The following is a 23,396-nucleotide window of genomic DNA, read 5'->3' as shown; positions in this document are numbered from 1 at the left end:
TGTATCGGATCGAGGTAGCCTCTCGATAAAATGATTTTAAGTACAAATGATGTTTTTGCATAATGTTCAGATGGTCTTATGTTTCCCTGAGAATAGAATAACAGAGTTGGAAGGGACCTTGGAGGTCTTCTAGTCCAACCCCCCTGCCTAGACAGGAAAGCCTATACCATTTCAGACAAATGGTTGTCCAATCTCTTCTTAAAAACTTCCAGTGTTGGGGCATTCACAACTTCTGGAAGGCAAGTAGTTCCACTGATTAATTGTTCTCACTGTCACGAAATTTCTCCTCAGTTCTAAGTTGTTTCTCTCCTTGATTAGTTTCCACCCATTGCTTCTTGTTCTACCCTCTGGTGCTTTGGAGAATAGTTTGATTCCCTCTTCTTTGTGGCAACCCCTGAGATATTGGAACACTCCTATCATGTCTTCCCTGGTCCTTCTTTCTATTAAACTAGACATACAACCGGTTCCTGCAACCATTCTTCATATGTTTTAGTCTCCAGTCCCCTAATCATCTTTGTTGCTCTTCTCTGTACTCTTTCGAGAGTCTCCACATCTTTTTTGCATCGTGGTGACCAAAACTGAATGCAGTATTCCAAGTGTGGCCTTATAAACTGGAATTAACATTTCACGTGATCTTGATTCTATCCCTCTGTTGATGCAGCCTAGAACTGTGTTGGCTTTTTTGGCAGCTGCTGCACACAGCTGGCTTCTACTTAAATGGTTGTCCACTAGGACTTCAAGATCCCTCTCACAGTTACTATTATTGAGCAAGGTACCACATAAGAAATGAGTACAAATAAATGGGAACAGTAGGACAGGGACGGTAGAGACACTGGTGCGCTTATGCATGCCCCCTTACAGACCTCTTAGGAATGGGGTGAGGTTCATGGTAGACAGTTTAAGGTTGAAGCTATGAGGGTTTGAGGATGCAACAGCAGAGTCAGGCAGAGCATTCCAGGCGTTGACCTCTCTGTTGCTGAAGTCATATTTTCTGCAATCGAGTTTGGAGCGGTTTACTTTGAGTTTGTATCTATTGTTTGCCCGTGTATTATTGTGGTTGAAGCTGACGTCGTCGTCGACAGGTAGGACGTTGTAGCAGACAATTTTGTGTACTAAGTTTAGGTCAGACCATAGGTGGTGTAATTCTAGGTTGTCCAAGCCCAAAATTTCGAGCCTGGTGGCGTAAGGGATTCTGTTGTGAGCAGAGGAGTGGAGGACTCTTCTCGTGAAATACCTCTGGACTCGCTCGATTGTATTAATGTGCGATATACAGTGCGGATTCCAGGCAGACGAGCTGTATTCAAGGATTGGTCTGGCAAAGGTTTTGTATGCCCTGGTTAGCAGTGGAATGTTACCGGAGAAGAAGCTTCGCAAAACTAGGTTAACAACTCTTAATGCCTTTTTGGCAATGCTGTTACAGTGAGCTCTGGCTCTTAGATCATTTGAGATGAGTACTCCAAGGTCCTTGACAGAGTGAGGGTCTTCCACAAGGTCATATCCACCCAGATTGTATTTGGCGTTCTGATTTTTGTGGCCAATGTGTAAGACATAGTCATAGTCCCAAAGATGATTTTTCAAAAGGAAACTGGACATTCATCATGGGTACTTGAGAGACCGCTTGCTGCCAATTACCTCCACTAGACCAATCAGATCCCACAGATTAGGCCTCCTCCGAATTCCATCCGCCGGCCAATGCCAACTGGCGACTACCCGGAGGAGAGCCTTCTCTGTGGCTGCTCCGACCCTCTGGAACGAGCTCCCCGTGGGGATTCGAACCCTCACCACCCTCCAGGACTTCCGCAAAGCCCTTAAAACCTGGCTGTTCCAACAGGCCTGGGGCTAAAGAGTTTTTTTCCCCCCTTCTCGAATGGTATGGTTGTTGTGTGTTTTTAAATTTTTGTATTGTTATGTCTCGTCTTTTTATCCCCCTGTCTGTACCCCCTTCCCTGATTGAATTGTGAGCCGCCCTGAGTCCCCTTCGGGGAAAAGGGCGGCATATAAATGTAATAAATCCAATCCAATCCAATCATTTGTCCTTGAAAATATTTCGCTTCTCTTCCAAGAAGCTTCTTCAGTTCTAACAGCCTCGTAGCTTTTTTTTTATTTTTAGGAAGAATGCTGTTTTTTTTAAAATGTGATAAATATAAAAGGGGACCAGAGTACTGAATAAAAATAATATATATGTGTGTTTTTGTGTAAGAGCTTGGGGAGAATTCTAATATGGTCACAATCCAAGAATAGCTTTTTCCTTCTTTTGAATGATTTTGTACAAGTTTATGTGTGGGAGAAGCCAATTAATAAAATATACTTACCCATTTTTTATTTATTTTTTTGGTTTCCACTCAGAACAATTTCAAACAATGGAACCAGTCGAACAGCTTCTGGATCTGAAAAAGCAAGGAATGTTATTTATAGATGATGTAGAAGCTGGCTAAACCTCTCTAAGCGTGATCTGTTATCCCTGTTGGGAAATTTTCTGGGACTTTCCTGATTATTAGGTGAAATTCTCCGACTTCAACATCTTAATAACATGTAATTTGTGTCTCTGCAGTTGAGCAGAAATTACAAGGGCAGATAGAGAGGGGAGGAAATCATCCAGTCCAAAGTGAAAAGGGAAAGAACCACTTAATTAGTGGCCTTTCAGAATTGAATAGATAATGGGCACGCTTCACCAAAGTTAAGTCACATTGACTTCAGCGCCAGAGGTTTAAGCACAGGTTTATCTCTGCTGCAGATGGATACCTTGATTGTAATGGTTGGTGGGCTTTGATAGCTGGATAGGATTGGAACTGAGGTGTACTGAAACCTCAGGAGCAAATTATGCGTCCTTCTTTGGAGACGTTACACAAAAAGAACTCAGCTGCCTTTGCACACTAATGTTGAAAAAGGTGGCAGGAAAGAAAAGACGAGGATGGCCAGAATAAAGGAATAAAGATGGACAGTGAAGGTGAGGATGGACGGAATAAAGGAATAAAGATGGACAGTGAAGGTGAGCGCACAGTTGCAAGACCTAAGTACTTCAACAATTTGAAGATTATGTGAAGTTATTGGTACCTCTATATATTGCCTTGATTAGACCATACTTGGAATAATACTGAATAGAATAGAATAACAGAGCTGGAAGGGACCTTGGAGGTCTTCTATTCCAACCCCCTGCTCAGGTAGGAAACCCTACACAATTTCAGACAAGTGGTTGTCCAGTCTCTTCTTAAAAACTTCCAGTGTTGGAGCATTCACCACTTCTGGAGGCAAGTTGTTCCACTGATTAATTGTTCTGACTGTCAGGAAATTTCTCCTCAGTTCTAAGTTGCTTCTCTCCATGATTAGTTTCCATCTGTTGCTTCTTGTTCTGCCCTCAGGTGCCTTGGAGAATAGTTTGACTCCCTCTTCTTTGTGGCAACCCCTGAGATATTGGAAGGCTGCTATCATGTCTCCCCTAGTCCTTCTTTTCATTAAACTAGACATACCCAGTTCCTGCAACCGTTCTTCGCAGGGATGGCAGGGGAGGTGTGGCCTCACCAGTCATGAGGAAAAGGAAAGAATTTTAAAGAATTTTTAAAAAATAATTAAAGCCAAGGTAGTTGCTGCCAGATTCCAAGTCACAGTGACTTGGAGTCTGCTTAGTGTTAAGTATAGGAGGAGGCGAGAGAACTATCGGCCTCTTGTGCCTAAGGAATTTTTCGCCTTTTAAGAGTTAAGCAAGGGTTAAAAAGTGAAAAATTTCGTATGTAAAGGAGGCACGTGATTCTCCCGCCTCCTGATCTGGGAACAGTGAATCATGCCTTGCAGTTGAGCGACTGCGCAATCTAGCAGCAGGAGCCTTGCTTGTAAAACGCTCCTGTGTTGGGTATGGTGCTGGGCTGGCCCGGGTCTGCAGCAAAGGCGCTTGGCGGCTCCCGCGATGCACTTTGCGGCATTGGCGGCGGCATGAATGTCGGTCTCGGCGGTGGCGGGGCACTTTGCATCATGGGAACTTCATCGGCCGCCGCTGCCGCTTCCTCCGCTGCCGCCGCTTTCCCCTCTGCCCTGGCCGGAGTGCTGCCCTTTCGGAAAGCCCCGCCGAAGCCCCAGCACTGGGTCCGCTATAGAGCGGGACGCATCCCGCCTGTATGGCGGACACAGTGGGGCTTTTGGAAAGCTGCGCTAGGGCTTTGGTGGGGCTTTCCGAAAGCCCCGGTGAAGCCCCGGTGCTGGCAGACATAGGGCAGTAGACATATGGTGGCTTTTGTCCGCTTGCCTCACCAGCCATAAAACTCACCGCACGTCACTGGTTCTTCGTATGTTTTAGTCTCCAGTCCCCTAATCCTCTTGGTTGCTCTTCTCTGCACTCTTTCTAGAGTCTCCACATCTTTTTTGCATCGTGGCGACCAAAATCAGATGCAGTTTGAAACTGCATCCAGTTCTGGCCATGACGGCACGAAAAAGATGTGGAGATTCTAGAGCAGGGGTGTCAAACTCAAGGCCCACGGGCTAGATTAGGCCCACAGGGTGGTTTGATCTTGGCTGCAGGGCCACCCAGAAAGAGCAGAAGACAGTGGTGCCTCTGCCACTGAAAATGGAGCTTGGGAGTGCCATGCGTGGCATCCCTGAACTTCGTTTTGGCGGGTGGAGGGCTACAGTAGGCTATTACAGCCAAAAACAGCCCAGATGGCGCCTCCTGAGCTCTGTTTTTGCTCACCCTGACACAAGTGATGTCGAGATTGCCGGTAGAAAGTAGAGATTGGGCAGCATTTGTCCAGAATGATATAGGACAGTGATGGCAAACCTTTTTGTCATTGCGTGCCAAAAGTGCGCGCATGCGCTCAACAGCACACACACATGCCCACGCCCTTAATACAATGCACGCACGACACCTCCTGCCCCCTGCCCCCATGTGCATGTACGCACGACACCTCCACTTTACCCTCCCCACACAAAGCAGGCACGCCCCCCATGCCCCGTTTCCCTGCAGTCACCTGGGACCAAAAGCAGGCCATGTGGGGGAAAGCGCTGCCCCACCCCACACTCCCCCCTGCACATGCGCGCAACCCCACCCACCCTGCACATGCACATGCTTCTCCCACATGCATCCCTAACTATCACCCCCGGAGGTGGGTTCCTCCTGTTTCAGTCCAGTTCGGCCAAACCGATAGTGCAATTCAGTCCTGGGTCGCAGAGCTAGCAGTGAGCCAGGCCTGCCACGCTCCAGAACCGGTTCCCTCATCACCGCTGGGCCGCTGCCATTGAAAAGTGCACAAACACGCAGGTTGCGAACCAGTAATAAAACTGGCAGAAACCCACCCCTGTCACACACGCATGTGCAATGGAGCTGAACTGGGGCGGCAGCTCTACGTGCCACCTGTGGCACGCATGCGATAGGTTCGCCATCACGGATATAGGAGCTCTTGCTCAGGCATGGGTTTGAACTAGAACAGGGTCCCCAACCTGTGGGCTGCAATGGTGCAATTCAGCCGGTTCTATCCGGTTCGAGCGAACCGGTAGCGGTGGTAGCGGGAGGCTCCACCCACCCGCCCAGAAGTCATCACGTCCAATTTTTGACGCTCTGCGCATGCTCACACTTGCGAACTGGTAGCGAAGGCAAGTTGATTTCACCCCTACCACTACCAGTATATGCTCTCTCGGCTACCAGGCCATTTAAGTGGCTGGCCAGTGTGCACGCGAGTGCACGCGCCTTCCCCACACACATTAGCATTGTAGAGTGTGAGCACTGCCATAAGCACCATGAGGGTGCTATGGTCACCACGAGTGTGCGACAATCGCCGCAAGCATCGCATACACACTTCCGGCCCCCTCTGCTCGTGCACATGTGTGTATAAAGGCGCCTGCCCACCCCCACTCTGGTCTACTGGTAATGCGTTTTATGATGGACTCTCCTGGATTTGTAACCCTGCACCTTGTGCAAACATTCATCTGCAAGGCTAGGCGATCTGAGGCCACATACCTGTAACCCCCAATGTCTATGCAACTGTGCCAGGTGCTTATTTGTCATCGAGCTGAATTAGTTTTGACCACCGCAGAATACAAATGGCCTTTTTTGAGATTCTCTTCTGAATTTGCAGGCCTCGTAATTGGACGGGCAATTCTTCAAATTCGTCCAGGAAAGGAGACACTTTTTCAATCCCTTTTGAAGGGTGGAAATCCCTTTTAGCGGGGAGAATAGCATCTTTATAGGGAAAGCGTCATGAAATTCCCTCCTGTGTAACTTAAGGAGTCGAGAATCCGTGGAAGATGAATGGTACAGATGACTGAACAATTCAAAGACAAAATTTTCACCTCTCTCTCTCCCTCCCTCTCCCTCTCTCCCGCTCTCCTGCTCTCTCCCTCCCTCCCTCCCTCTCACTCTCTATCTTTCTGTTCCTGTTGTAACCAAGAAACACGGTAATCCTGACTCCACCTATGACCACTTTTCTTCTCTTTTGAAAGAATTCCTAAAGCAAATTCTGCAGAATCCTATCTAAGTCGGTCACCGAGACCAGCAATTTAGTCTCCGAAAGATTTTGGACTGATGATGGAACCAGTCCTCAGGGTACTTCACTACGTGTGCCCTGGAATGTTCTGTGCATAGTATTTATGTGGTGCCTGGTTGTGTGTGACTTTTAGTTGTTAACTGGAGTGTTGATGATCGGCTATTAAATTGTCGGTGGTTGTTGCGCCCTAAGTACTTGGTGAGCTGGTGATATATCAGCACTCCTGTTGTTCTGACCTAGGTTTCCCCAGCAGCACGAAGCCAAGTCCTCGTCCCGATAAACCCCTTTTATTTAATTTACAGTGAATTCCTCTCCAGCAAAGTCTTGCCTCTCCCACAGCCTTTCAGGATAGTTCACAATTACCAGCCTTTATCAGGCTTGGAGAGTGGCCAGGCCGATATCTTTCAGACGCCGCAATATTTGGCAAGATTGCAGGAATGAACTAATTGTTTCCTGCAAACTCCACTCCCCTTCCGCTCCTCTTTTATTCCCTATGGGAGGGGCCATTCATCATCCACTTGCGGCCTTACTTCCAAGTCAACCCTTGTTTGTTAGCTGTTTCCTTCATCTGGCAACTCTGTGCATGCGCACACTGGGAACAGGCTCCAGCTGTTCGTCTGCCTCACTGATGTCTGATTCCAAAGGCAGCTGAGAACTGTCAGACAGCTCTGGCCCCCTCTCTGCCTATGACACAGAGTTCTCATCAGAGCCTTCCCCAGACTCCAGGACTGGCCCATGTTCCTCCCAACCTCTTCACTGTCTGAATCAGCCACCAGCTCCGCTGGCCACTGGTGGGCCACAACACCTATTGACTTACAAGGAAAGAGAAATTTCCCTAGCTATTTTTGTCCCTGCTTGGCCAACAATCTTAGTAGATGGGAAATTGAATGTGTCTCCTTGTTCTTTGCAATGTAACAACCAAGGACTTAACAGCCTGCCATCAACACTCCAATTAACAACTGAAAGTCACACGCAACCAGACACCATATAAATCTGAAAGTTTGGAAGACTAAATCCCTGGTCCCAGTGATCGACTCAGGTTGGATCCTGCCACGTTATCCTGGGACACAATATATTTGCCTTCATTCGTAAAGCAAATCCTGTTCCATCAGGATGAGTAAGAAATGGTAGAAAAATAATGCTGGATATTTCTTTGGCCTGCGCATCAAATTTTGACAAGACTTTAAATGGAACCACCAAAGGAAGGCTGCTGCCAGCTGTAATAAAGTTGTGATTTGCACAATCGTTGGATGAAATGTTGCCGTTGCAAGTATCGCTGCGTAACGTCGGACTTCTAGAATTTGTGGTAGCTTTCTCAAGTTTGGTATCTCAGCTGTGAGAGGATGTCCTTTCGCTAATCACATTGATTAGATTTTGGTGAAAATTTTTTCTTCTGTCGGGCGTTTAATTAGGGAGTTATATATCACAGTAGAAAAGAGCGGTATTGATGTTGACACTGATAAATTGCGCTTCCACGTTCTTCCCTTAAAAAAAAACAACGTAATAAACATAATTAAAACGTACTGTAGTAGAGACCGGACGCACTGCATGAAAAAAACACCATGTGTTTTAGATCCAATGATGGAACTTGGTTTCTATGGAGATCCTCAGTCATCCATTGTTGTCCCAATGGTGCTTTCTCAAGAGGCAACTGGACTTTCTGGTTTTTCTTCGAAGACGTTTCGCTTCTCATCCAAGAAGCTTCTTCAGACTTGTGATTGACTGAACCGCCTGCCTCTTGAGACCAGACAATAACATTGTGTTTACAGCCTTAATAATTTACAGAAAAATTACTCTTAGAATCTCCTTTATTGGAAACATACTTCAACCAGGAGGAGGATAGGATACGTACAACCAAGGAGAAGAATGAGAGGTTCTCTATTATAGCAGAAATTTGGAAAAAGACAGTATAAATGTTTAGGCAGCTCTCGCTGTCTTGAAATGAATACTACCCATTGCTTTTTCTCAGTTTTCAAATAGAATTTCCATTTAATGTCACTCTCCTTTTCGGGGAGTATTGGAAAGTTTTATATTCAAGCATAAAATAAATAGTACTTCTGGAAAAGTGAATGTCACAATTAATGTGGCTTTTAGAGTTTTCTTGAGGACGTGGAGACTGATACACAGGCTTAGATTTTGTCCTTCAACTCCCCAAATTCTGCCACCACGTTGAGGAATTCTGGAAATTAGAATCCACATGTCTTAAAGTTGCCAAGTTGACAAAACACTGCAATAAAGACTGTGTTACTATAGCAAAAGATAAAATGATTGTGTTAAGTAAGCTCCCCGTCGGGAGAGCGAGTGCATTCAGAGAAGCGTTGTGAGAGTTGTGTTGAAGAACACACAAACCAGCATACAGAGACACTGCAGTTTAAATAGGCTTCTACTTTCGTGGAAATAGAGGTATCAGAGTCCATCAAACAGTCCAAGTCATACACGGATAAGACAGTCAGTCATCAATGTCTTTCAGTTAAGGGATAATCCAAATAACATAGTCCAGTATCATATAATCAGTCTGGTATTCAAAGTTTGCTAGCAGTTGCAAAACTTACAATAGCTCACGGCACTTTCTAACAGCCAGCTTCCAAAAACACTCAGATCAGATCAGCCCAGCATCTAACAAAACAGAGAGCTAACAGACATTCTGGCTCCTTCTTATGGCTGATTAAGGAAACAGCAACCAATCACATTTTACAGTATGATTTAAAGAAACAGGTATAGCATTATTACATTATTTATATATTGCCAACCCAACCATTAGATTATATTCCTAATAGATTGTAATTAGCCCATATCTATCTATCTATCTATCTATCTATCTATCTATCTATCTATCTATCTATCTATCTATCTATCTATCTATCTATCTATCATCTGTCTATCTATCTATCTATTATCTATCTATCTATCTATCTATCATCTATCTATCTATCTATCTATCTATCATCTATCTATCTATCATCTATCTATCTATCTATCTATCTATCTATCTATCAATCTATCATCTATCTATCTATCTATCTATCTATCTATCTATCTATCTATCTATCTATCTATCTGTGTCTGTCTGTCTGTCTGTCTGTCTATCATTCATTCATTCATTCATTCATTCATTCATTCACTCATTGATAGGATTCTTATACCATGATAAATTTATGTACTGTAGGCTCTCTTAATTTTAGAATAAGACGTTTTCCTATATTTTTACCAAAGAAAATTGGAATTCATTGTTTTTTCTTTCTTTATTTTTTTCTTTCTTTTTCTTTTGGAACATAAAAATGAAGATAAATGTTGAATTGTATGACATGTTTTATATACTTTCTTGGAAAAAAGTTCCCACTGAGTTTAACACAAATGGGGGAGGGAGAGATGTTAAATAATGAATCAGCATTCTTTAATGAAATAAAACAAACTTTAAACATTTGGTGCTCGTTAGAAAGTTAGAAAGACATGGTGGCTCAGTGGCTAAGACGCTGAACTTGTTGGTCAGAAAGGTTGGCAGTTTGGCGGTTTGGCGCTGCGTAATGGAGTGAGCTCCCGTTACTTGTTCCAGCTTCTGCCAACCTAGTAGTTCGAAAGCACGTAAAAATGCAAGTAGAAAAATGGGGACCACCTTTGGTGGGAAGGTAAGACTGTTCCATGCATCTTTGGCGTTTAGTCATGCTGGCCACATGACCACGGAGACGTCTTCGGACAGCGCTGGCTCTTCGGCTTTGAAACGGAGATGAGCACTGCCCCCTAGAGTCAGGAACGACTAGCACATATGTGCAAGGGGAACCTTTACCATTATACAAATGAAGATAAATGTAGAATTGTATGAGATGTTTTATATACCTTCTTGGAAAATGTTCCACTGAGTTTAACACAATTTGGGTTGGGGGAAGATGTTAAATAATGAACCAGCATTCTTTAATGAAATAAAACAAACTTTAAACATTTGGTGCTCGGTAGAAAACATAGAAAAGATTTCTTTGGATAGAGAACTGTTGTTTTCGGGGGAGGGAGGGAGGAAAAATATAAGATGATTTATAGACTCTTACTTTTTAATAGGGTAAATGGTAGTATTTGAAAATAGGAAAGAGAAAACAGTTCCTGTTAAGTGTTATATGGCTTTTTTATATGTCCAGAATATACTTGGCAGAGTAGAACTAAAGTGAATTATTTATTGAAGTTGCTAAGTTTCATATAAAATCTTGTCTCTAAAAACAGTTTTGATTTTAACGGCTAGAGCTTATATTTCTCAAAGTGAAAAATGTTCAAACATTTGCTCGCTTTTTGTTCCCTGAGACTTTGGAAGATCGCAGCTAACACAAAGCTGTGTCCTGTTGGCGCAGTGGTTAAAGTGCAATATATTGCAGGCAAAATCTGCCCACAGCCCGGAGTTTGATCCTGATGAGGCTCAAGGTTGACTCAGCCTTCCGTCCTTCCTAGATGGGGAAAACGAGGACCCAGATTGTTGGGGGGGGGGGGCGCAATAGGCTGACTCTACAAACCGCTTAGAGAGGGCTGTAAAGCACTGCAAAATGGTATATAAGTCTCAGTGCTATTGCTATTGTGTTTGTAAGAGCCGATGTAAGTAAGGTAATCTGATGTAGATCATAGCTGCCAGATCAGAGAACTTCCCCCTATTGATTGGTGTGATGAAGATTGTTTTGAAACTTAAAACATGGAAGCACTTTTGCAAAACTTATTTTGGCCTAATAGAATTTCTGACTAAATAATTCTTCTTCTTCTTCTTCTTCTTCTTCTTCTTCTTCTTCTACTTCTACTTCTACTTCTACTTCTACTTCTACTTCTACTTCTACTTCTACTTCTACTTCTACTTCTATTTCTCCTCCTCCTCCTCCTCCTGCTCAAAACATGGAAGCACTTTTGCAAAACTTATTTTGGCCTAATAGAATTTCTGACTAAATAATTCTTCTTCTTCTTCTTCTTCTTCTTCTTCTTCTTCTTCTTCTTCTTCTTCTTCTTCTTCTTCTTCTTCTTCTTCTTCTTCTTCTTCTTCTTCTTCTTCTTCTACTACTACTACTACTACTACTACTACTACTACTCCTTCTCCTCCTCCTCCTCCTCCTCCTCCTCCTCCTCCTCCTCCTCCTCCTCCTCCTGCTCAAAACGAAGCCGGCAATATGGCAGTGATGACCGGAGAATCAGTTCGGGGGGGTGGCCAGCCTGCCGTCTCTACCGGCGACCCAGTCCCAATTTCCACTACCGATTCGCCCAAACCGGTGCAAACCGGTAGCAACCCACCTCTGCCTTGTATGATATAGTATCCCAAGACATGAAATATTTCAGCGTTCTTTAAAAACCAAATTCTTATAGAAATGCAAGACAAAGTTAACCTCGACCTAAAAGGCCAAAAATAAAAATTAGATTTGTTTTTGAGAGGTGGGATTCCAAATATTGGGGATAATAGAAAAAAATTACATGCCTGGAGGAATGTAACGGAAGCTCTCGGAGGAAGTCCGAACTGGCTGACTGCCCCAGTGATGAGGTGCTATTCTATAATGGCATTTTCATAAAGTGAGCAAACTATATCCAGATATCTCAGCTTGTACTGCAAAGATAATTATCGCTTGAGATAGTCTCATCTTGCTGCACTGCCAGGAAACCTGGGTCTCTGCCAGATGAAAAAGGAACACCAATTCCCGGGACTCTTCCAAACAAGGGGATGCTTTCTGTATTTTGGAAGACTAGAACTGATTGTTTAATTAATCACGTAAACATGTATACTCAGCTCTTCAGCTGTAAAAATTTCAGGCAGGGTTTATAGATTTATCAGGGAGACAGTAACTGTTCCCAGGCTTACGGCCTTAAGAGACACAATACGAAAGGGGGAAAAAAGGCAGAATCTGGACAAAGGAAGTCAAAATATTTATGCATCAATTCTTAAGATACCTGTTCTGACCGAGGCTTCCCAAGAGCATGAAGCAAACTCTTTGTCCCGACAAAAAACCCTTTTATTAATTGACTGTGAATTCCGCTCATTCACATCCGGCAAAGTCTTTCAAGGGAGGATTTACAGTCACAGACCTTATCTGGCTTGGAGAGCTGCCAGGCCGATATCTGCAAAACTTGAGAAGGAGTCTCCGAGAGTCACAAACCAATTAAGGGAACTAATTGTCTCCTGCAAACTCCACTCCCCTTCCGCTCCTCTTTTATTTCCTCTTGGAGGGGCCATTCATCATCCACTGGTGGCCTTACTCCCACGTCGACTCCTGTCCTTTAGCTGTTCCCTTCGTCTGGCAACTCTACGCATGCGCACACTGGGAACAGGCTCCAGTTGTTCATCTGCCTCACTGATGTCTGACTCCGAAGGCAGCTGATAACTGATATACGGCTCTGGCCCCCTCTCTGCCTCCGACACAGAGCCCTCATCAGAGCCTTCCCCAGACTCTAGGATTGCCCCATGTTCCTCCCCAACCTCCTCACTGGCCCTCATCACACAGGGGATGAGTGAACTTATGGAGTGGCTCTGTTATTATTAACATCATATAGTTAAGGCACTGGGCTTGTCAACCAGAAGACTTAAGCGCTGTGTGACGGGGTGAGCTCCCGTTCGTTTCTCCGGCTCCTGCCCACCTAGCAGTTTGAAAGCATGCAAATGCAAGTAGATAATAGGTACCACTTTGGTGGGAAGGTAATAGCATTCTATGTGCTGGCTACATGAACATGGAAACTATCTTTGGACAATGCTGGCTCTCTTGGCTAGGAAATGGAGATGAACACTGCCCCCTAGAGTTGGACAGGAAACATTTACCTTTTATTTTTTTATTTTTTATATATTTTATTTTGTTTGTACAAACTTCACATCTTTGCAACACATTACATTTTTTACATATCTGCTGTGATTCTTTTATCTATACAAATAAATATTTTATAACTATAACTTTCTATATTTGCGCATTTAAATTATTTCATACATTTTTTTCTTTCTATATATAATATTCTATATAGTCTATATAAACAGTTTTTAGTACATTTAAGTCGTTTTGTATAATATTTATTTGGTATAGTCTATCTCATATTTATATCTTTTAATCATTTTCCAGTTTTGTAGTTGTCTAATGTTTTGTTGATCTTTCTTCCTTTCTTTTTTGCTTTCCTGCTTTTCCTCTAGCCAATTGTACAATAAATCCCATACGGAGTAGTATTCAGATTCCTCTTTCTCTTTTAGTTCTTTCGTGAGCCTATCCATCTCTGCACATTCCAATATTCTTTTTACTACATTTTCTTCTGTTGGTGTATAATTATTTTTCCAGTTTTAAGCGAATGTAATTCTCCCTCCTGTAATTATGTGTAGAATTAAGTATCTAATATTTTTTTCATAACTTCCTTTTATAATTCCTAACAAAAATAATTCAAGTTTTAGTGCAATTTGATGTTTAGTAATCTCCTCTAGCCAATCTTTTATTTTTTTCCCCAATACTTTTTCGCAGATGTGCACGTCCACCACATATGGTAGTAGGTTCCATGTTGTTGGTTGCATTTCCAACAGATAGGGGAACATTTTCGCAATTCCCGCTGGTGGAAGGGGCCATCTGTAGAACATTTTGTACATGTTCTGTCCAAATGCTGTTGCCATTGTTAATTTGTAATTTTTTTCCCCATTCTGCCAATTCTATACTATACCCAAAATTTATTGCCCATTTTATCATTGTTTCTTTCACAGTTTCTTCTTCCATTTTGAATTTTAATAAATAGTTATATATATATATATATATATAGATAGATAGATAGATAGATAGATAGATAGATAGATAGATAGATAGATAGATATAGATGATATAGATATAGATATAGATATAGATATAGATATAGATATAGATATAGATATAGATATAGATATAGATATAGATATAGATATAGATATAGATATAGATATAGATATAGATATAGATATAGATAGATATAGATATAGATATAGATATAGATATAGATATAGATATAGATATATAGATATTTCTTCGGTTCCCTGTAGAATTTTATCCAGCTCTTGCGGCTCCCTATAAAATCCATCCCTTTCCCTGTCTTTTTTTATACCTTGCCTGTATTTGTAAAAAGGGCCACCAGCCCATATCTACTCGTCTTTCAATTCTTGCCTTGTTTTTAGTCTTTCTTGGTTGTCTAATATATCTTTATATCTTATTATCTTGTTTATGTCCAATACGTTCGGGTAAATCAGAGCTTCAATGGTGGATAGCCAGATTGGGATTTTTTTCCCCCCCATATATTTTTATTATTTTTACATTTAAAACAATGCAGTACCGCGGAGTCGGAGTGACTATACATTCACATTATATACAGCTAGACACAACTATTGACAATTAGCCTACTTAATACATTATCAATCCTTCTGTCCAATCACAATATATACAGTTTGTTCCAGTCTTGTCACCTTGTCTTATACCAGTCATAAAATCCCAGATTGGGATTTTGTTGTAGAGGAAACACTTACCTTTAAATAAATAAATAAATAAATAAATAAATAAATAAATAAATAAATAAATAAATAAATAAATGAATGAATGAATGAATGAATGAATGAATGAATGAATGAATGAATAAATAAATAAATAAATAAATAAATAAATAAATTCTTATTTATTTATTGATTAAATTTGTATGCCACCAATCTCACTGTCAAGCAATTCCGGGTAGCTTCTGATAGCCATAACTAACAAAGTAAAACAATTAAAGGATTAAAACATTGGGCATTACAGCATTGAAATTAATTTTAAAGCTGATTTAAAAAAGAAAAATGAAAGAAGGCCTAGTGATGGAGATGAGAGCTTCTGCTAACCTAGCAGCCACCTCTAAAACGTGATGCTCCCGTTGGGGTCCCAAGCCAGTTGGCAGAGTTCTGCCCTTGGAGTCCTTACATGCTTTCAAAATAATTATTGCAAAATGATTCTTTTACAGGTAGTCCCTGACTTACAACAGTTCGTTTGTTGTCCGTTCAAAGTGACAACGGCACTGAAAAAAGTGACTTATGACCATTTTTCATACTTATGACCGCTGCAGCATCCCCATGGCCACGTGATTTACATTCAGGTGCTTGGCAGCTAATTCACACTTATGACAAATACAGTGTCCTGGGGGCACGTGATCCCCTTTTGCGACCTCCTGACCAGCAAAGTCCATGGGGAAACCAGATTCATTTAACAACCGTGTTATTCATTTAAGAGCTGCACTGATTCACTTAACAAATGCGGCAAGGAAAGTTGTAAAATGGGTCAAAGCTCACAACGGATTTCTCACCTAGCAACATAAATTCTGGGCTCAATTGTGGTAATAAGTTGAGGACTACCTGTATTTATTTTATGGCTTTATTGGAGCGTTGTAACTTTTGATGAGGTGGGAGAATTGTGTATATTTGATGAATGAGGGGAGGGAGGGAGGGAGGAAAAAGGGAGGGAGAGATGGAAGGAGGGAAGAAAGGAAGAAAGAAGGGAAGGGAGTGAGGAAGGAAGGAAGGAAGAAGGGAGGGAGAGATGGAAGGAGGGAAGGAAGAAAGTAGGGAAGGGAGGGAGGGAAGGAAGCAAGGAGGAAGGAAGGCGGGAAGGAAGGAACAAAGAAGGGAAGGAAGAATGAAAGAAGGGAGGGAGGAAAGGAAGGAAGAAGGGAGGGAGGAAAGGAAGGAAGAAGGGAGGGAGGGAAGCAAGGAAGAATGGGAGGGAGGGAAAGAAGAAAGGAAGGAAGGAAGAAGGGAGGGAGAGATGGAAGGAAGGAGGGAAGGAAGGAAAAAAGAAGGGAGGGAGGAAAGGAAGGAAGAAGGGAGGGAAGGAAGAATGGAAAGAAGTAGGGAGGGAGGGAAGGAAGGAAGAAAGGAAGAAAGAAGGGAGGAAAGGAAGGAAGAATGGAAGGAGGGAGGGAAGGAAGGCAGGAAGGAAGAAAGAAGGGAGGGAGAGAAGTAAGAATGGAAGGAAGGAGGGAGGAAGACGAGAAGGAAGAAGGTAGGGAAGGAAGAATGGAAGGGGGGAGGGAAGGAAGGAAGAAAGGAAGCAAGGAGGGAGGGAGAAAGGAGGGTACTTTCAGAAATTAGATGCCACCATAGGGCAGATCAAGCTCCCATTGATCAAAAGTTGCCTTTGTAAGCTTGTTTCTGTCCTCCTTTTGAATTGGACCACAACAAGGATGAAATTCTCCAACTTTCTGAGACGTGTGGATCTGCCACCATAATTACAGCACCAGCCTTCTTCACCCCACGTTCCCGCCACACGAGAAGTCTGTACGACCCGACCCCATTTCACGCAGTCTCCTCGGCGACTTCCACTCCTCGGTCCTTCCCACGGGCAGAGCAGAGACCCTCCCGCCAAGAGCATTTCCGCGAGATCCCTCACACTTTTGACCACCTGAAGTTCTAAAAAGTCCCACCCTCCCCTCTCTCATTTTCCAGCCAACGGTTGGCTGTGCGTTTCTCCTTTTGAAGAAACTCTTTTGGCAAGTGACAAACAGGACAACATTCCCCCCCCCCACACACACAAACACACACCCCACAAAACCTGCATTGCACACCAGAGTGTTCCAGCTAGCGGAAGGCTGGCTTGAGATGGGATCTCTGTCGAGAGATTCGTGAGCCAAAGGGACGATTGTAAAAATGTAGTCTCGACTTGATGCAGGGACCAAGGGCCCGAAGATGCTCAAAAGAGATATTTGTGTTCATCTTATATTATTTGGAGGTGGGGAGGGAGGAGGAAGAGAGAGAGGTGGGGGAAAAAGGATGAATCCCCAAGAGTTTTCCAGCACTTGGAAGAATAAGCAGTGCTCCCCTAAGCGCCTCACTTTCACGACCTCTTCTACATCTGCAAAACAAAAAATCGAAAAACCTCCACAAAAACACCAAAGGGAGTTTTGTGTTTTGAAGCCCAGGCAGAGTCCAGAGATATGCCTCCTGCCAGAGGGGAAGGAAAAAAAAAAGAGGGGAGAGTGACAGGCAGCTAGAGCCTTTGGGGGGTTTATAGCAAGTGTGGGGGGGGGGAGAGAAAAACCTGAATTGTGGAGATGCTGTGCAGTGCTTCGCTTCCCCTGCATCCTGCTTCCTCCCTCTCTCTCTCTCTCTCCAGAGCCATCGCTTGTACCGTTTAAGGATGCTCCGGATGGCAGGCTAAAGCGATGCAGCCATCACCTGGAACTTTTTCCTGGAAGATGCTTTCCAGTGCTCTGGTGGAGCGCCGGGAGAAATCACCGCTGCCTTTTAAGCTATGGGGAGGAGGGCTTCTAAAGCGGGGCCCGGTAGGAGAGTAAACGTGTGTGTGTGTGTGTTAGGGGGGGTGTTAAACGCCACAGTACAGCAGCCTGGCTAGTGAGAGGGAGAGCGAGGGAGCCCGTGCTCGGCTGGTGTGCCTGCTCTTCTTTTATTTCTTCCCAAACCTTTGCCTTATCCTCCCTCCCTGGTGGGTTGCCTTGAAAACCGCCACAGGCTCCGGAGAGACCCTTCCCAGGATGGATTGCCTGTGTATTGTGACTACTAAGGTAGGAAGCCGCACTTAGGGTGCTTTGGAGTGTGAGGGGGGGGAGAATGGGGGGGTCTTTGCTGGCTTTTTTCTGTGGGATTTTCACGAGGGGGGGAGGTTCTGGCTCTCTCTCGGAGGGTTGGATGACAGCTCGAACTCCACCGTACACATTTGGGCTGGGGGATGAAATGTTCTCTCTGTCTCTCTCTTTGGCTCTCTGTATCTCTCTCTCTCCTGGATCATAGAAGAATGGCCTTCTCTCTCTTTCTCTCTCTCTCTCTCTCTGTTTCTGCCTCTCCCCCACTCTCTTCCTCTCTTTCTCCCTCCCTCCCTCTCTCCCCCCTCTCTCCCTCTCTTCCTCTCTCTCTTCCTCTCCCTCCCTCTCTCTTCCTCTCTCTCTGTCTCTCTCCCTCCCTCCCTCTCTTTTTCTACCTCCCTCCTTCTCTCTCTTCCTCTCTCTCTGTCTCTCCCTCTCTCTCTTCCTCCCTCTCTCTTTCACCCTCCCTCCTTTTCTATCTTCCTCTCTCTCACTCCCTCTCTTTTTCTCCTCCCTCTCTCTCTTCCTCTGTCTCTCTTCCCCTCTCTCTTCCTCTCCCTCTCTCTTTCTCCCTCCTTCCTCTCTCCCCCTCTGTCTCTCCCTCTCTCTTTATCCCTCCCCCTCTCTTCCTCTCTCTCTCTCTCCTCTCTCTTTCTCCCCCTCTCTCTTCCTCTCTGTCTCTCTTCCTCTCTCTCTCTTCCTCTCCCTCTCTCTTTCTCCCACTCTCCCACTCTCCCTCTCTCTCTCTCCTTTCCCTCCCTCCCTCCTCTCTCCCCCCTCTCTCTTCCTCTCTCTTCCTCTCCTTCCCTCTCTGTGGTGTGTGTTGTTGCATGCTTGCATTTTAATATATTTTAGGTTTTGCACACTTGCCTCTATTAATAATTCAGGTCCTGGGGTAAAAAAGAACACCCCCACCCCGCATGTTAAGGCAAGAGACCTTCGTCGTATGCTCAAGCAGATTTCGAATGCAATCCTTCGTGGCTTTTTGCCAGGTTTTGCTTTGAACTCTCGAGTCCCGGGTGCACCTTTTGTTCTTCCCCTTAAAAAGCCAATCGTGTGGAGTTTTGATAAGAGAGGGGCTTCTGATTGGAGAATTTGGAGTTTTGGTGGGGGATTTGGAAGGGGGGGGCGCACAGAACCGCATCTTAGTTTTTTTTTTTTTTAAAGGAGTCTTAAAACTGTAAAGCAGCTGAATTGCAATACATGGGGAAAAACAGATTTTTATCGATACAGGATGGGGATTCGTGACGCAAAGTTAGGGCTTTGGTAATTTTTTTAAAAAAACAATCAATTTTTAAGGCAGCCCCCCCCCCCCCCGTCCCCACATAAAATGGAGATGGCCTCTTGGGTTCCATGAATCCAGTTCCATGAATCTAGTTCCATGAATCCAGTTCCATTAAGTTGTGAATGCTCCCACACTGGAAGTTTTTAAGAAGATGTTGGGTAACCGTTTGTCTGAAGTGCTATAGGCTTTCCTGCCTAAGCAGGGGGTTGGACTAGAAGACCTCCAAGGTCCCTTCCAACTCTGCTATTCTGTTTTCCCAATCCAGGAAGGATAAGAGTGCCAAACTGGAGAAATGTTTCAATTTACCTGGCAAGGCCCTTCTTAATTTTTTTTCACATGGTTTCTGGATGACTAGTGTTCTGGTGTTCCCAGCAGAGGTGGGTTTCTATCAGTTTCCACTGGTTCGGACGGACCGATAGTGGTAATTTGTCCTGGGTCGCAGAACTGGCAGTGACCCAGGCTGGCCACGCCCCAGAACCGGTTCCCTGGTCTCCTCTGTCATTGCCGACATGTTTTTTATTAGTTTTTCATGGTTTTTGCATATGCGCAGAACACTTTACTGTGAACTGAGCATGCACGAAGCGAACCAGTACCAATGTAGATAGCAACCTATCCCTGGTTCCCAGGGATCACAACACCTGTAATCCATATTTTAAAAAAACGTGGCTAGCCAATTCCTTATTACAACTTCTTTTTTTTCCTTAAAAAAAGATTCTCTTAATTAAACAAAAATTCTCAAACGGGTTTAGCAGCAAGGTTGGAAATCCTTGAAAGAGATCATGGAGATGCTACTATATTTGCAAGACGCTATATGAAAACTCTTGCTCATTGCTGGTTCAAATCATATTCATGCTGGAAGCAAGGAAGCCTAAACAAAAATAAGAAAGTTGTGTATAGCTCAGAAAAGAACAGTATGACAGGAATTCTTACCATCGCCCAAAACACAAATTAAACATGAGCAGAAAGCTTCAGAAATACCTGTCTTTATCTACTGTTTCCTTTGTAAATCATCTTCTTCTTCTTCTTCTTCTTCTTCTTCTTCTTATTATTATTATTATTATTATTATTATTATTATTATTATTATTATTACGTGGTTAATCTTTGGTGAGATTCACAGCCTTTGGAGCTGGTTGGTAACTCAACAGCTCGAGTCCTAACCAAGGACTTAGGAACTGTTAAGGTAACGTCGGAGGATATAAGCGGTTCCAAGTAGGGTGGTTTTTTGTAGAATCAGAATGTTCAACTCTGATAAATTTAGAATCTCCAAATAGCGAGGTAGCCCTTTAGGTATTGCTCCAAGGGCTCCAATTACAATCGGGACAACAGACGATTTCTTTTTCCACAGTCGCTCAACTTCAATTTGCAAGTCCCGGTACTTTGTGATTTTTTCCCCTGCTGTTTACCTTCAATTCGTGCATCTCCAAGTATTGCAATGTCAATGAACCATACTTTTTTTCTTTTCAACTATTGTTATGTCAGGTGTGTTTTGGGCCAAGTGCCTGTCAGTCTGGATTCTGAAGTCCCACAAGATCTTGACTTTCTCATTCTCCAAAACCTTCTGAACCTGATGTTCCCAGTGGTTTTTGCTGTACTCAAATCCAAACTTTTGGCATAATTTCCAGTGAATGATCTTAGCAACGCGGTCATGGCATTGTAGGTAGTCAGTATGTGAAATTTTGCTGCAACCACTGATCAAGTGGTCGACTGTCTCGTCTTTCTCATTACAGAGGTGACATTTGCTGTTGGTAGTAACATGTTGAACTTTTGCCTTCATGTAGTTTGTGGCTAAGGCTTGTTCTTGAGCTGCCAAAATAAAGCCTTCTGTTTCTTTTTTCAGTGCTCCTGATCTTAACCAGTTCTAAGTTAGTTTTTGGTCAGTTTTGCCTTCAATACTTTTCAAGTATTGGCTATGCGTAGCTTTGTTTTTCCAATTTTCAGCTCGCTTCTCAATTACTTCTTTCTTATATTCAGCTTTTGACTTAGTTGTTTTTAAAAGGCCTCCTTTATTTACTTCCTTAATCATTGGCTCTTCACTTTTCTGGATGAAGTCATTCAAGCTGTGTCTTTCTTCTTCCACAGTCTGCTTTACTTGTAGGAGTCCTCGACCACCCTCTGCTCTTGGTAGATACAATCGGTCAACATCACTTTTAGGGTGCAAAGCATGATTCATTGTCATAAGCTTCCTTGTTTTTCTGTCCAAATTGTCCAACTCCATCTGAGTCCAGTCAATTATTCCTGCAGAGTATCGAATCACAGGTATAGCACAGGTATTTATGGCTTTTATGATGTTTCCTCCACTCAATTTGGACTTTAATATCTTGCGAATTCGTCAAATGTACTTGGCTGAAGTTAATTCCTTGATTTTATTATAATATAATAATATTAAAATATTTTATTTTAAATATTAATAATATTAATAATAATAATTCACACAGCCAGATGTTCACACTGGGTTTGGCATTTTTGTCTTCCTATCGAGTCCTTACCAAGGACCTGGGATAGGCAAATCTGGATGTTTGACGGTATTACAGATATCGTTGCAAGATGGAAGAAGTTCCATATAAAAGCTGCCTTCTGTAATTGACTAATGGCAAATTTGTCAATGTCTATGGTGTTGAAGTGGTGCTCCAGTTGTTTTGGGACATCATCATTATCATCATCATCATCATCATCAAGATCATCATCATTTTGGATACTTTGTAAAACATCACATATATAACAGGATTGTTATCATCCTCATCAATTCAGTTTGAGGGGATTGTTGCAAATCCAGTACTCCCTGCTACCTGTTTACCAGTACCATGTTTCCCCCAAAATAAGACAGGGTCTTATTTTCTTTTGACCCCCGAAATAAGCACTTGGCCTTATTTTCGGAGAGGTCTTATTATTTTTGGGATGCAGGAGGCAGTGAGCGTGGTCACCTCATGGCTTCTGCTGTGTTGCAATATTTTCAGGGAGGGCTTATTTTCGGGGAAGGGCTTATTTTAGCACATGCACTTAAAAGCCTGCTTGGACTTATTATCCGGGGAGGTCTTATTTTTGGGGAAACAGGGTATTTTATATCATCTTTCAATCTTGTCCTTAGGAGAGTTCATCAAAAGTAAGACTTTCCACTCTTGCCAAAGCTCTAAATGATGGCAGAAGTCGGCTTTCATCTTGGATCCCAAACAATTCAATTTGCTTTTTTGGCTTCTGCAGGATAGTTCCTCGCTTCTAGCCATCACAGTGCTAAGGGAGGGGGGGGGGACGGATATTTACGCGAACGTAACTAGCATGTCCAGTCGGAAATCTGCTAACTCTTCTCAGCACTGCCAAAGAAACAAGCTACTCTTTGAAGATGGGGAGAAAAAAAAAATGCCTCAGTCTCTTTTAGCTGTGGGAACTTCCGCAGTAGAAACAGCAGACGATAATCTGCCGGGTGTACAGTTTTGTGGAGCACAGATTATGTAATGTACAACCTTGCCGTTGTTGGAATCATGCCTTGACTTAAGATGAGTTTACTCCAAAGCTGCAATTACAAGTTCCACTTAAAGCATGTTTAAGTGAGAGATGGAAGAGGAGGAAGGAGGGGGTTAGAAGAACAGGTGACAAGACGCAGAGAATGATGGACATACTCGGAAGGAAGGAAGAGCAGAACGATGGCCTTTGGCCTTTGTTTATTGATGCTAAAGGCATTTCCCAGTATTGTTTCGTGGCCTTAGATGTTGCCTGGATGCATGGGGGTTTTCTTACCGTTTTAGCACAACATAATAGGTCAAGAACGGTTGCTGGAATTGGGTTTTGGAATTGGAATTGTCTAGTTTAATGAAAAGAAGGACTAGGGGTGACGTGATAGCAGTCTTCCAACATCTATAGGGTTGCCACAAAGAAGAGGGGGGGGGCAACCTATTCTCCAAAGCACCTGAAAGCAGGACCAGAAGCAAAGGATGGAAACCTATCAAGGAGAAAACCAACTTAGAACTTAAGAGAAATTTCCTGGCAGTTAGAACAATTAATCAATTGAACGATTTGCCTCCGGAAATTGTAGGTGCTCCAACACTGGAAGTTTTTAAGAAGAGACTGGACAACTATTTGTCTGAAATGGAATAGTTTTTTTTTTCTGCCTGAACAGGAGGTTGGACTAGAAGACCCCCAAGGTCCCTTCCAACTC

The 23,396-nt window shown here is 43.3% G+C and overlaps 2 protein-coding genes across 9 annotated transcripts in view; one reads left to right on the top strand and one right to left on the bottom strand.

The window, feature by feature from the left end:
* Positions 1–23,396, top strand: part of DLG2 (discs large MAGUK scaffold protein 2) — a 1,057,900-nt gene that overhangs the window by 176,602 nt on the left and 857,902 nt on the right. The gene's annotated exons all lie outside the window — the stretch shown is intronic.
* On the bottom strand, positions 856–1,593 carry LOC148044282 (uncharacterized). The gene has a single exon (XM_087721995.1). The coding sequence runs from the start codon at positions 1,591–1,593 to the stop codon at positions 856–858; it is 738 nt and encodes a 245-aa protein (XP_087578121.1).

Source organism: Thamnophis sirtalis, unplaced genomic scaffold (assembly GCF_051295495.1).
Source record: "Thamnophis sirtalis isolate CommonGarterSnake01/CBP01778 unplaced genomic scaffold, rThaSir2_p1.2 scaffold_8, whole genome shotgun sequence".
Lineage (NCBI taxonomy): Eukaryota > Metazoa > Chordata > Lepidosauria > Squamata > Natricidae > Thamnophis > Thamnophis sirtalis.
The sequence above is the reverse complement of the archived record's forward strand: the minus strand, read 5'-3'. Positions and strand labels throughout refer to the sequence as shown.

Bases quoted from the DNA above. Each gene is read 5' to 3' on its own strand.
- LOC148044282 (XM_087721995.1), bottom strand. From the start codon at position 1,593: ATGTCCAGTTTCCTTTTGAAAAATCATCTTTGGGACTATGACTATGTC.